Source organism: Trachypithecus francoisi, unplaced genomic scaffold (assembly GCF_009764315.1).
Source record: "Trachypithecus francoisi isolate TF-2019V2 unplaced genomic scaffold, Tfra_2.0 Lachesis_group0, whole genome shotgun sequence".
NCBI lineage: Eukaryota > Metazoa > Chordata > Mammalia > Primates > Cercopithecidae > Trachypithecus > Trachypithecus francoisi.
This window is the reverse complement of record NW_022681453.1, coordinates 152,557,954-152,571,411: the sequence shown is the minus strand read 5'-3', so window position 1 is coordinate 152,571,411 and position 13,458 is coordinate 152,557,954. Positions and strand designations below refer to the sequence as shown.

The following is a 13,458-nucleotide window of genomic DNA, read 5'->3' as shown; positions in this document are numbered from 1 at the left end:
ACATGCGGTGTTTGGTTTTCTGTTCTTGTGATAGTTTGCTAAGAATGATGGTTTCTAGCTGCATCCATGTCCCTACAAAGGATGCAAACTCATCCTTTTTTATGGCTGCATAGTATTCCATGGTATATATGTGCCACATTTTCTTAATCCAGTCTGTCACTGATGGACATTTGGGTTGATTCCAAGTCTTTGCTATTGTGAATAGTGTCGCAATAAACATACGTGTGCATGTGTCTTTATAGCAGCATGATTTATAATCCTTTGGGTATATACCCAGTAATGGGATGGCTGGGTCAAATGGTATTTCTAGTTCTAGATCCTTGAGGAATCGCCACACTGTCTTCCACACTGGTTGAACTAGTTTACAATCCCACCAACAGTGTAAAAGTGTTCCTATTTCTCCACATCTTCTCCAGCACCTGTTGTTTCCTGACTTTTGAATGATTGCCATTCTAACTGGTGTGAGATGGTATCTCATTGTGGTTTTGATTTGCATTTCTCTGATGGCCAGTGATGACGAGCATTTTTTCATGTCTGTTGGCTGTATGAATGTCTTCTTTTGAGAAATGTCTGTTTATATCCTTTGCCCACTTTTGGGTGGGGTTGTTTGTTTTTTTCTTGTAAATTTGTTTGAGTTCTTTGTAGGTTCTGGATATCAGCCCTTTGTCAGATGAGTAGATTGCAAAAATGTTCTCCCATTCTGTAGGTTGCCTGTTCACTCTGATGGTAGTTTCTTTTGCTGTGCAGAAGCTCTTTAGTTTAATGAGATCCCATTTGTCAATTTTGGCTTTTGCTGCCGTTGCTTTTGGTGTTTTAGACATGAAGTCCTTGCCCATGCCTATGTCCTGAATGGTACTACCTAGGTTTTCTTCTAGGGTTTTTATGGTATTAGGTCTAACATTTAAGTCTCTAATCCATCTTGAATTAATTTTCGTATAAGGAGTAAGGAAAGGATCCAGTTTCAGCTTTCTACTTATGGCTAGCCAATTTTCCCAGCACCATTTATTAAATAGGGAATCCTTTCCCCATTTCTTGTTTCTCTCAGGTTTGTCAAAGATCAGATGGCTGTAGATGTGTGGTATCATTTCTGAGGACTCTGTTCTGTTCCATTGGTCTATATCTCTGTTTTGGTACCAGTACCATGTTGTTTTGGTTACTGTAGCCTTGTAGTATAGTTTGAAGTCAGGTAGCGTGATGCCTCCAGCTTTGTTCTTTTGACTTAGAATTGTCTTGGCAATGCGGGGTCTTTTTTGGTTCCCTATGAACTTTAAAGCCGTTTTTTTCCAATTCTGTGAAGAAACTCATTGGTAGCTTGATGGGTATTTATTTTCAAAATGTCTCTGTATTAATACTATAAAGATTCTCTAAATGCTTTTGGTAACTGTATAAAGGAGACTTTTAAAAAATCTTTGGAGTAGTTCACATAGATCAACCTACATGAAATGGAGAAAAGAAGCTTACGTACAATTTTATGGTTTGTGATATGGTATTGGAACCTCTTTTTTGCCCATGCCAAAGTTATATACACTCATTGATACTTGTTCAGCAGCTGTTTCTTTATATATTATATGCTAAGGATGGTGCTAAGAATTGGTCCCTTTCCTCAAGAAGTTTATAGTTCAGTGAAGAGACAACCAAACTGCCTTTGCTTGGTTGTGTCTCATCTTTACCACCCAAAACGTTAGAGAGCCCTGAGGCTCAGTCTTCAAATTTCTTTTCTATATGTGCTCCAATTGTGATTTTGTATTGTCTCCTGGTTTTGTAAATTTTATGTACTTACTGATGATTCTCAAATTTTATCTCTATCCAGGACCCTTTGTCATTGGACAGATTGCCTGCACTTGGTTGTATAAGGCATTTCAGATTTAATATTCAATACAGTCTCTTGAATTTGGTCCGCAATAAGAGGCTCTATCTCTAGAAATAGCATCTCTATTCATCCAGCTGCTCAGACTAAACCTCTTAGAAGTCATTCTTTTTTTTTTTTTTTTGAGACGGAGTCTCGCTCTGTCGCCCGGGCTGGAGTGCAGTGGCCGGATCTCAGCTCACTGCAAGCTCCGCCTCCCAGGTTCACGCCATTCTCCTGCCTCAGCCTCCCGAGTAGCTGGGACTACAGGCGCCCGCCACCTCGCCCGGCTAGTTTTTTGTATTTTTTAGTAGAGACGGGGTTTCACCGTGTTCGCCAGGATGGTCTCGATCTCCTGACCTCGTGATCTGCCCGTCTCAGCCTCCCAAAGTGCTGGGATTACAGAGAAGTCATTCTTGACTCCTCTATTTCTCACACCCTACAGTAAATCCTGTTGGCTCCATCTTCAAAATACATGCCCAAATGACCCATCCTCTCTAGACCCGTATCTGCTCTGCCCCTCCCCGACCTGCAAGTTTTCGCTAATTGAGATTACTGCGGTAGCCTCCTATCTAGTCACCTGCTTCTATCTTTCCCCTCTGCATTGATTCTAAAACAAAAAATCTTGCCATTTTTATGCTCAAAATCCTTCAAAACCTTACCATCTCACACACACAAAAAAGCCTAAGACTTTCCAGTGCCTGTAAGACCTTATTTAACCTGCCTCCTCCCATATCCTTACTCCGTCTCTTACTGTCTCCTCCCTCTCCCCACTTTGCTTATTGCTTTATAGCCATACTGCCCTCCTTGCTACTCCTCCGGTATACCAAACTATCCTGTCTCAGGGACTTTGCACATTTTATTCTTTCTGCCTGTCCATCTCCTTCCCCTAGCTTCCCCAGGTATATGGCTTATACCCTCAATGACTTCCTTCAGGTATCTGCTTAAATATTTTAATTGAAAGGCCTTCCCTGCTTCACTATATAAAATAACATTGACCTCCTCCCTGTCTCTACCCTCTGGGCCTGCCATTCCCTAACTCTCTTAACCTGCTTTGTTTTCTGGAATAGCAATAAATATTTATTTCTTCCATGGCAATAAATACTATGTGCTTATTTAAGAGTTTGTGGTATTTGTCGTCCCTGTATATATTGTACAACAGTTTCGTATGGGCAGAGACCTGTTTTTATTCACTGTTATATCCCCAGCACTTAAAACAGTGCCTCATGTGTTTAGGCACTTAGTAAATATTTGTTGAATGAAATGCAACAAGTACAAAACAGTATGATCACTGTAGTAAAAATACAAGGTACAGTAGAAACACATGGGAAAGAGTGACATGACTACCTAGGAATTGAGGAAGACTTTACAAAGATGCCCTTAAGCAGAGCTCTTTGGAGAGAAAAACAGGTAGGGCATTTCATACAAAGAAAATAGCATTGCAGATACACAGAGGCATGAGAGAACAGTGTGTTCAAGGAACTAAAAGTATAGTACTGCTACAGCATAATTTGTGGGGGTAAAGATGAACTAGATGAGGCTGAACATGTAGTAGATAACACCTGATCATGGAGGGATGGAGGGTTTTTGTGCCAGACTAAGGAATTTTAGATTTTATCCTGCCGAGTGGGCAGTGGGAAATAGTGTGAGTCATTGAAGACTTCTGAGCAAGGGATGTTTTATTTACATTTATTTATATGTGTGTGTGTGTGTGTGTGTGTGTGTGTGTACGTATTAAAAAGGTAACTCTAGCAACAATGGGAAGGTTGAGTATCAAAGCTAAACACAGCATTTTAAGATATGTATGATGTTGTAGGAAAATATGTATGATGTAGAAAAACAATTACTATCACTTGTGGGCAAGAGGATATTTCATTTTATGTTTGGACAAAACCATTGATGTATAGTGGGAAGATGTTCTTGGCATACTTGCAGAACGTTTGTGAAAGAGAAGAAATGCCCAGTGGAGGATTCTTCTGTTTGTCTTTGAAAATCCACCCTTTAGGAAAGAAGACTTTAAAAAATTAGTTAACAGTTATGTTGTAAGTCATAATGTACACTCGAAAAGTGCTTAAGGAGTACCAGTTATGAATTCAACAAGAAAAGATGTTACAGAATAAAATAAATTGTACTTGAATGTCAACCTCCTTTCTTCATAGAGGAACAGTTGGCTGTCATTGATATATCTTCTGATCTTGATTTATTATTGAAGGAAGTAGTGACAGTTGTACATACAATCAAATCTATACTGTTTGCTGTAGGAACAGTGTATCTGCCTGTGAGGGACAAATGTCTGCTTTTGCATATTGCAGTACTCCACATGCACAGAATTTTTGAAATGAGGTATGAACTATAAAAACATTTCTTCCTTTCATTCAAATGCAAGTAAAAACCATTTTTATTATTTCAGCTGGCTTTTCTTGTGTCATATCTTAGCAATGCATTGAATTTCTTGAATACTTTATTCTTACTAATTTAGGGTCAAACTATGATTTGTGAATTTAAGGATAAAATAGAGACACCCAAAATGGTGCACATGATTTGAATGTTAAGAATTTGGATTTGGCACTCCCAGCCGGGCATAGTAGCTCACCCCTATAATCCCAGCACTTTGGGAGGCCAAGGCAGGCAGATCTCTTGAACCCAGGACTTCAAGAGCAGCCTGGGCAACATGGCAAAACCCTGTCTTTCCATAAAATACAAAGCAAATCAGTTGGTCCTAGTGGTGTGCATCTGTAGTCCCAGCTACTTGGGAGGCTGAGGTGACAGAATCACATGAGTCCAGGAAGGCGAGGCTGCAGTAAGCCATGATTGTGCCACTGCGCTCCAGCCTGGGTGACAGAGCAAGACCCTGTCTCAAAAAGAAAAAAAAAAGAAAAGAGTTTGGCACTCCAAATTCATGAAAATATGATACTGTATTATTGAATATGGTTTTAAAATTTTATCCAAATGCTACAGAAGATGAAGAAATATTTTGTGAAAGTAGATACAGCTATATATAGAGGTAAGATCCATTTCCCAAGTTAAAGGATTCCCTTTTTAAGTGTGCTGCTATTCAACTCACTATCTGATAGAACAATGAAAATAATTTTCAGTGAAAAATTGCTTTGTAATTTCTGGGTCCATGTTTGATCCAGATAGCCACGTGTGGCTGGTGGATTTACCCAACCGTGATGACCAGTAACTCAAGTTGGGATTTTCTAATTTGTTGGAAACAAAAGTTAGAAAAGAATTGAGATTAGGTTAGAGCGTCAATTCTAGTTAGTTTAAACAGAAAGAGATTTAATAAAAAATTTTAAGTGGCTTGTAGAATTGTTGGCAAGACTGAAGAAACAGACTCTAGATCTAGAAAAAGCCACGTTGCATCTGGACCACCAAGAGAGTTATTGCCTCTTTTAGGATCAGAAAGGCTTGTGCAGAATTGTGAAACTGTAACTTTTAGATGCCTATCTTAGAAGCTTGCGACCTCAGCTATGATCAGGAGTCTGCTACTATTAGGAAATAGCCATTAGCAAGCCGCCACCTTCATCAGTAAGCCGTTGTTGTTTCTGGCCCTAGAGCCAAGTCCTGCCTACCACAACCTGTACTGCAGAATGGATGCCTTGTGCCTTTTTAAATATTCATGAAACCTGTGATTGAATACTAGGACTTCTACAAATACTGCTGCAGAACATGAACATCTCCATGACAATGTTTGCTAGTAGAAGCAACCCAAACTCAACCTCCCTTCTCTTCTGTCCTTAAAATTTCTAGTGAGTGCATCTGATTGGTGGAACTTAAATCACATTTATAACTCTAGCCACAAGAGAGGCTGGGAAATGTATTTTTTAACTTTCTCTTCTCTGCAGTACAGGAAGACATACACTGAAGGAGGTTGAAATGGATGTTGAACAGTAATCTACCATATTTACTGCAGGTTTAGAACCTGATTCTCCTTAAGATTGGCTGTTATTAAACAGGCTATAGATAAGTTGAGAAAGTTTGTAAATAATACCATCAAACAGTGTTGAGAAACTCATTTGTTTCTTTGTATATTTTTATTGTTTTATAATGACAACATTTAAAAAAACAACTAAAATTTGTCCCTCACCTCTATGATGAATTAAGTGGTCTGTGGATACCAAAAGTTTCCTCACATTTAAGATGTGGTTAGTGGATAAAAAGCCCAAAAGATGGAGTATAAGAAAAACCCTCATAAGAGGTTACTTGAGCTGAGGAAAGGTTAGTGTTGTCAAATAATGAAGAGTGGTCAAATAAGGTGGGACTGAAAAGCAGTGATATGATTTGGGCATTTAATATTAGTGTTTGTTTGTTTGTTTACTATTGAGAGAGAGTCTTGCTTGTTTGTCCCAGGCTGGAGTGCAGTGGCACAGTCTCGGCTCACTGCCACTGCCATCCCCTGGGCTCAAGCCATCCTCACACCTCAGCCTCTCAAGTAGCTGGGACCACAGGCATGCACCACCATGCCTGGCTAATTTTTTGTATTTTTAGTAGAGATGGGGTCTCTCACCATGTTGCCAAGGCAGTTTCGAAATCCTGTGCTCAAGTGGTTTGCCCACCTTGGCCTCCCAAAGTGTTGGGATTACAAGCATGACCACTGTGCCCAGCCTGTTAGTGTTCCTCAAGGTTCTAAACAAGAAGTAGAGAAGTAGGATAAGAAGGCAAGTTGCATGTTTAGGCTGTGAGTTGAAGGGAACACTTGAAAGCAGAGATTATAGAACAAGTTTTCAAGAAATTTGGCAATAGATTTTTTTTTTGGTTCAAGGCACACGCTCATTTATGTACCAGAATTGGCCGGAGTTCGTGAGGCCCTGAACAAATACCACACACAATCTTCCAGAGTTCTTCACTTTTGTCTTTTTGTGTAGCTTGATGTAAAGTGTGGCTCTTAACATATTCTCTTTATGCTTAGAGATATAATAGGTGCAACATTACTCTTATTATATCTGTGACCATGACTTCGTTTTTGATTATGTTGTTTATAAAATGCCAATTAATCACTACTGTAGTTTGGAGTTACAGTAGCCGACTTAACATATTTGTACAATTGATTGTTGAGCTGGGCGTTGATTAGATGAATTAACTTTCAACAAAGTTTATTTGAACTTCAGTCAGTGGTGGATATTTAAGAAGTACAGATTATGATAACTGCTTTTATAGGAAGTGATGCTTGGTACGTTTTTTCATATTACATAGAGCCTACGTTTTTATTCTAGATAAATACCTGATAATGTCAGGTTCGTTGGATTCTTCAGACAAAATAACCTCATTGTCTCTCTCTTAAAAGAGAGAGGGAAGTAGAGTATGTGTAAATTTAGATTTATTTAATATTGTTTTCTCAGAACTGCACTTACGTGAATGAAACAGAAATATGTTCAGGGACAGTTATTTAGTGTTTTAAATTCTCCCAATTATATATGGAGCATATTTATTAAGTAGAGAATTATTATGATCTAATTCCAGATTTTTTATATTTTAGGTCCTGTATCGTAAGCTAGTTGGACTTTTGTTTTTAAAAAAAAGTCTAAATTATGCAGAAGGGAGATGTCAAAGAAAAAGGAGAGGCTGAAGGACAGGAAGGTTGAGAGTAATGAAAATAGAATTTCTAGACAGTGTCTTGGAGGGAGTAAGAGGGAATGGGGTAGAGAGAGCACAGTAAATGGATGAGCTTTGGATGAGAAGAGGAATAACTAGTCTTTGGAGGAAGAGGAAAACAGATGAATACAGGTTGAGACATAGATTATTTTTCTTAGGGACCTGGCTTGTTTGTAAGGACTAACCCGTTTTAGGCAATTAATTAAATTAATCATTTAAAAGGTTAGATTCCTCAATTCTGACTTGAGATGGACATAAATTTGTTTATTCTGTTTAGTGGTAACTTTATTTTTGAAAAAAATCTTTCAGTGACAGATTTAATAAGTATCTTACTGGTACTATTCCATTGGTTTTCTTATTTTAATTTTATAAATAATTTGTTTACTGAGTTTTTTTTATAGGTGCTGCTTAGGTTTCTAATAGACTTCTCAAAAATGTATTGGTTTGAATGGCCTTTAAAGTTGATAAGCGGAAAGATGCTTGAGTTTGTCTAGTCCAAACCTTCATCAGGAAAGCTGTGATTGAGTGATTTGTGTGAAGTCATACAGCCACTTAGTAGCAGAGTAAGACAGGAATATTGGTTTTTATGGTTCTTGGGGTAATGCTGTTTCCCTTATGCTAACTGATGCATAAGGGAACTGGTGTATTGATTTCAGCGCCCATACTTGTGTATGTCCTTTGAGCTAGAGTATCAAAGAACTTCAAAACTTCAAAACTAGACTTTTTGGGTTATTTAATATTCCTTCAACAAATATTTCTCAGCTGTCTATTGTATGACAATCACGGTTTAAGGTCTTGAAGATGAACAAGTTCTCGGGCCTCAAGAATGAGGGAACCAAAAAATAAACACTGAAGTAAAAATGAACAGAAATTTAGATAATTATCAGTGCTATCAAAGAAACAAAATGGAGAAATAGAATATGGTAGCAGAACTATGTGCTTTAGATAGAATAGTCAAGGAAGATTTCTCTGAGTTAGTGATATTTGAGCTGAGACTGAATGATGAGGCACTAGCCATTGAAGATCTCTAGGAGTGTGGTATTCCAGATAAAAGCCCTAAACTTGAACATAATGTGGCATAGTTGATGAATGAAAAAAAAAGTAAACACTGACCGGGGTTGGGGGAAGGGAAGGAGAAGAGATCAGAGAGACCATTGAGTAGGGCTTTGTAGACTGGGGTACAGAACGATAATTTTATTCTAAGTGAAATGGTGTGGTATTGGAGGAGGGAAGTGAGTGAGTAACCTAAAGAATATGTTTCAAATATCACACTGCTTGATGGAGAATGGACTGTAGGAGGGCCAAAAGTGGAAGCAGGGGGGCACCAGTTAGGCAACTCTCATGTTTGCCCAAATAAAAGATTATGGTGGCTTGGGCTTGGTGATTCTAGTCAAGGCAAAGAGAACTGGTTGGATTTGGGATTTATTTTGGAGGTCTGCTGGATTTGCTAAGGGACTGGGTATGGGAGTTTGGGAAAGTAGTAGGAGGATGGTGAGAGTAAGAGCGGAAAATGGTAAGCTGGGGAAAGGGCATGTTTTAGGGAAGAAAATCTGATGGTTTTTCTGGGACTTGTTAAATTTGAAATGCCTACTGGATATCCAAGGAGACACTTGAATAGTCACATCTAGTGTTTGTTGAGGAGAGGTTAGACCTGGTGTTGCAGATCTGGGAGGCGTCAGCATTACCACCATATACTGCAGAGTTGGCAAAGAGAAGGAAGAGAAGGTGGTCTGGAATTGAGGCATTGCATGTTTAGAGGTAGGGAGGGGGAGAAGTCAGCAGAGAGCCAGTGATGTAGGAGAAAAGTCAGAAATACTGTGTTGTGGAAGCCAAGAGAAGAGAGCATTTTAAGGAGGGATATTAATGTTCATTTGTGTTAAATCATGCTGCCTGGCCGGATATGATGAAAATAGAGAAGTGATCATTGATTTGGCAATGTGGAAGGCATTAGTGTCCTCAGCTAGAGCAGTTTTAGTGTCATGGTGGGGTCAGAAGTTGATTGGAGAGGGTTGAAGAAAAAATGGAAGGTAAGAAATAAGAGACAATGACTAAATATGATGCTTTTAAGAAGTTTTTTTTTCTTTTCTTTTTGTGTGCTTTTTTTCAAGTTGAGAAATTCCCATCGTTGTTTATATGCTGATGGGAATGATCCACTAGAGAGGAAAATTAATGGTGATTCAGGAAAGAAAGATTAATTGTGGAGTAAAGTCCTTGAGGTAGCACTGGTGGGATGGGATAGAGAGCACAAGTAGAGGGATTGCCCTTTCATAGGAGTGGGGATGCAATTACGTAATATAAAAAGGAACCTCAAGTCACTTTATACACAGCTCCTCCCTTCACTCTTACCAGTCTCCTTTAGACCAACTTGATCTTTCTCTAATCACTAGTGTTTTTTTTTCTGTGCCACATTAATATGTTGTTTCAGATTGAAGTCATCCTATATAAGGCTTAGTATGAAGCAGTTCATGATATTTAATAACAATTTCAAATTTTGTGCCAACAGGTGAAGCAAAAAATTTATTGCCGTATCTTGGACCCCACAAAATGAGAGATTGTTTCTGTACCATCAATTTGGACCAGGAAGAAGTTTATCGTACCCAAGTTGTGGAAAAATCTTTAAGGTTGGTAGAAAAATTGGTAAATTATGATTTTTACTATGTAGATTGGTAAATATTATGCCTTTTCCAGATTATAATAATCAGGCAGACAAGATAGAAACACTGCTTGCTTTCATGTGGCTTTTCATCGTCTCAAAATGTTGTCTTCCTCTTAATTGTTCCTAATTTTGTCTTTGTTTTCTGAAGAAAATTTTTTTTCACGTGACAGGCTAGATGTTGCCTATTTGAACTTTCCTTAAAGTACATGTTTATTTTATTTATCTAAAGAATAAGTTACTTAAAGTTCATACAAATTGCTTAATTTATTAGTGCATTATTGGGGAATGAATTCTCAGATAGATGTCTCATCTTTGAAAGTGTAATTGCCCTTTGAGAGTATCATATTAAATTCTAATTCATAAAATTGGAATATACCATCTCTGCACTGTAGCAACATGATCATAATTCTGGTGCAGAGCTGTGCTGAGAATCTTGTTCAGAGACAAAAGTCAACATAAGGAGATTGGGCACGGTGGCTCACGCCTGTTATCCTAGCACTTTGGGAGGCAGAGGTGGGCAGATCACTTGAGGTCAGGAGTTCGAGACCAGCCTGTGCAACATGGTGAAATCCTATCTCTACGAAAAATACAAAAAGTAGTTGGGTGTGGTGCCGGATGCCTGTAATCCCAGCTACTTGGGAGGCTGAGGCAGTAGAATCGCTTGAACCTAGGGGGCTGAGGTTGCAGTGAGCCAAGATTATGCCATTGGACTCTAGCCTGGGCAACAAGAGTGAAACTTGGTCTCAGGAAAAAAAAAAAACAACAAGGTGTGGGGTATTATTGGAATGAGCACGTGGTGGATGAAATATTGAATGCCATGCCTTATCTGAATCGTATTTTAGGTCAGTTGTATTTTAGGGATCTGTTTTTGATGCCTTTTTAAAAACATCTTTTACATTTGCCTTTGAAGATTCCTTTTATGTCTTTATTTTCATTTTTTATAATTTTAAATGTCGAGTTCTTCTTAGAAAAGGTATTGTATAAAACTGAGAATACTTCAGTAGCCCAAAAACATTTCAAGTAGTAAACTTGAAATCTTTAGTCTTAATTCTCATATTATTGTTATTTGGCTTTAGAATGTACTTTAAACATAATATTTGAATATGGATGTAATATATACAGGAAATTCTGCATTTATAATTGTTTATAAAATAATGCAAAGAGATAAATACATACACTTGTCTTTCGTATCATGTGTTTGACTAATAGTTCTTTTTGCATTGATTTCTATGTTGAAATTAATTAGAAGACTCTAGTTACTTTGTGAGACCACCTTTTAAAAGTTTATTTTGGTTACATTTGAAGGGAAAAATACAGTGACAGAAGTTCACTAGGCATTTTAACAACTAAAAGACTGAACCGACTGTTTTCTAGACAAGATCAGATATGACTTCTGTAGGAGTGTTTTACTTTATATTTCAGCTTCTCATTTAGTTATGACATCATAAAGACACTGCATTTCTGTGATATTTCTAGAGAATCTTTGTGTTCTTTAAACTTTCTCAGGAAAGAGGTGCACTTGACAAAAGAAACTATCATTTCAGAGATTCGCATCTTCATAGAAGAATCATAGAAGAATAAATGTATCAAAATGACCTTCTTAAAATGAACTTATAAAAATAAGCTTTGCAACATGAGGATGGGCAAAGTTTCCTTACTTTGAATGCAAGAAGCACTACTAATTATAAAAGATGAAAATTGGTAAATTAGATTTTATCAAACTTAGAGGCTCCTTTTCTTTAAGACACTGTCAAGAAAATTAAATGGCAAGCCACACCTGGGAGAAAGTATTCTGACAAAAGACTTGTATCCAGAATTTATTTAAAAACAAAAATCCTAATAACTCAAAAGAAGACAGATGGCCATTTAAAATATGGGGAGAATACTTAAACAGATATTTCAGAAAAGATATGGTCAAAAGCACATGAAAACGTATTGAACATTGTTAGTCATCAGGAAATCAATTTAAAACCATTTTTGTCACTATAGATTCTACAACATAATTTGCAGTGATAGAAATCATATTGCTGGTTACCTGTAAGAATATGGTGGGAGTGATTACAGAGTCACAAGGGAACTTTCTGGGGAGATAAAAATGTTTTATATCTTGCTTATAAGGTAGGGATTACATAGGTGTATACATTTATCATGTTACATTCACTAGAATAGCTAAAGTTAAGGACTGTCAGTACCAAGATATGGAACAACTGGAGCATTGCTGTTAGGAGTGTAAAACAGTACAACCACTTTGAAAACAGTTTGACGGTTTCTTGTAAATTACACATTCACCTACTTTTTGACTCAGCAGTTGCACGCTCAGTAATTAAAAGCATGTGTCTAGAAAAAGCTTTCTATAAGAATGTTCATAGCAGCTCTACTTTTGATAGGTAAAACTGGAAACAATTCAAATAACATTCTCACTAGGAGAATGGATTTGGAATGCAATGGAATACTATGCAGCAGTTAAAACAGTTGAACTACTATATACACAACAATATTGAAAAAAATCTCACAGACGTTAAGCTAAATGAACAAAGCTCAACATGAATACATACTATATGATTCTATTTATGTGAGATTTTAGGATAGATCTATAGTGATAGAAAACACATCACAGGTTGGGGCAGGTATGGTGGGATAACTAAAGGAGGGGTGTAAGAGAACTCTGGGGAGATAGCAGTGTCCTATATTTTGATTGGGGCGGAAGCTACACAGTTATATAAATTTATCAGAAGTCATCAACCTCTATACTTTAAATTGGATTTTTATTGTGTGTAACTTATACCTCAATAAAATTGATTTAAAAATAGCTTGTTTTAATTTTTTAAAAATATTTTTAAAGTTGATTTTAAAATAGCATATTTTAATTTTTTAATAGCTTATTTTAATTTAAAAAAATATTTTGAAGTAACCTTTCACGTAACATTAGCTGTTTTAGGTATTATGTATTGTAAATAATACAGCTTTACACATTTCTAAGACAAGGATGGTATGAATGACACTATCCTCAGCTCTCAAATGGTCCACCTTAGATGAGCATGATCCCAGGCAGTTACTGTATCTTCTATCCACAGGACTGCTGAAAAGCTATTTGTTCAGAACTCATACTGGCAATTTAGATTCCCTCAGTGTTCAGCTTAGTTTATATAGAACTCAGTTGAAATTTAGCACTGATAATTATTTTGGGGCTTTTCAAGTTCTTTTCAATGGCATTTTAGTCCATCATTTCATTAACTTATTGAAAGTGGTATTATTTGGCTGGGAGCAGTGGCCCATGCCTGTAATCCCAGTACTTTGGGAGGCCGAGGCGGGTGGATCATGAGGTCAAGAGATCGAGATCATCCTGGCCAACATGGTGAAA

At 37.4% G+C, this 13,458-nt stretch overlaps 1 protein-coding gene across 3 annotated transcripts in view; it reads left to right on the top strand.

Annotated features, from left to right (window-relative positions):
* Positions 1-13,458, top strand: part of RASA2 (RAS p21 protein activator 2) — a 127,323-nt gene that overhangs the window by 16,112 nt on the left and 97,753 nt on the right. For all 3 annotated transcript variants that reach the window (XM_033212460.1, XM_033212462.1, XM_033212461.1), the window contains exon 2: positions 9,945-10,062. In XM_033212460.1, the coding sequence (XP_033068351.1) occupies positions 9,945-10,062 (118 nt within the window). The remainder of the gene's footprint in view (positions 1-9,944; positions 10,063-13,458) is intronic.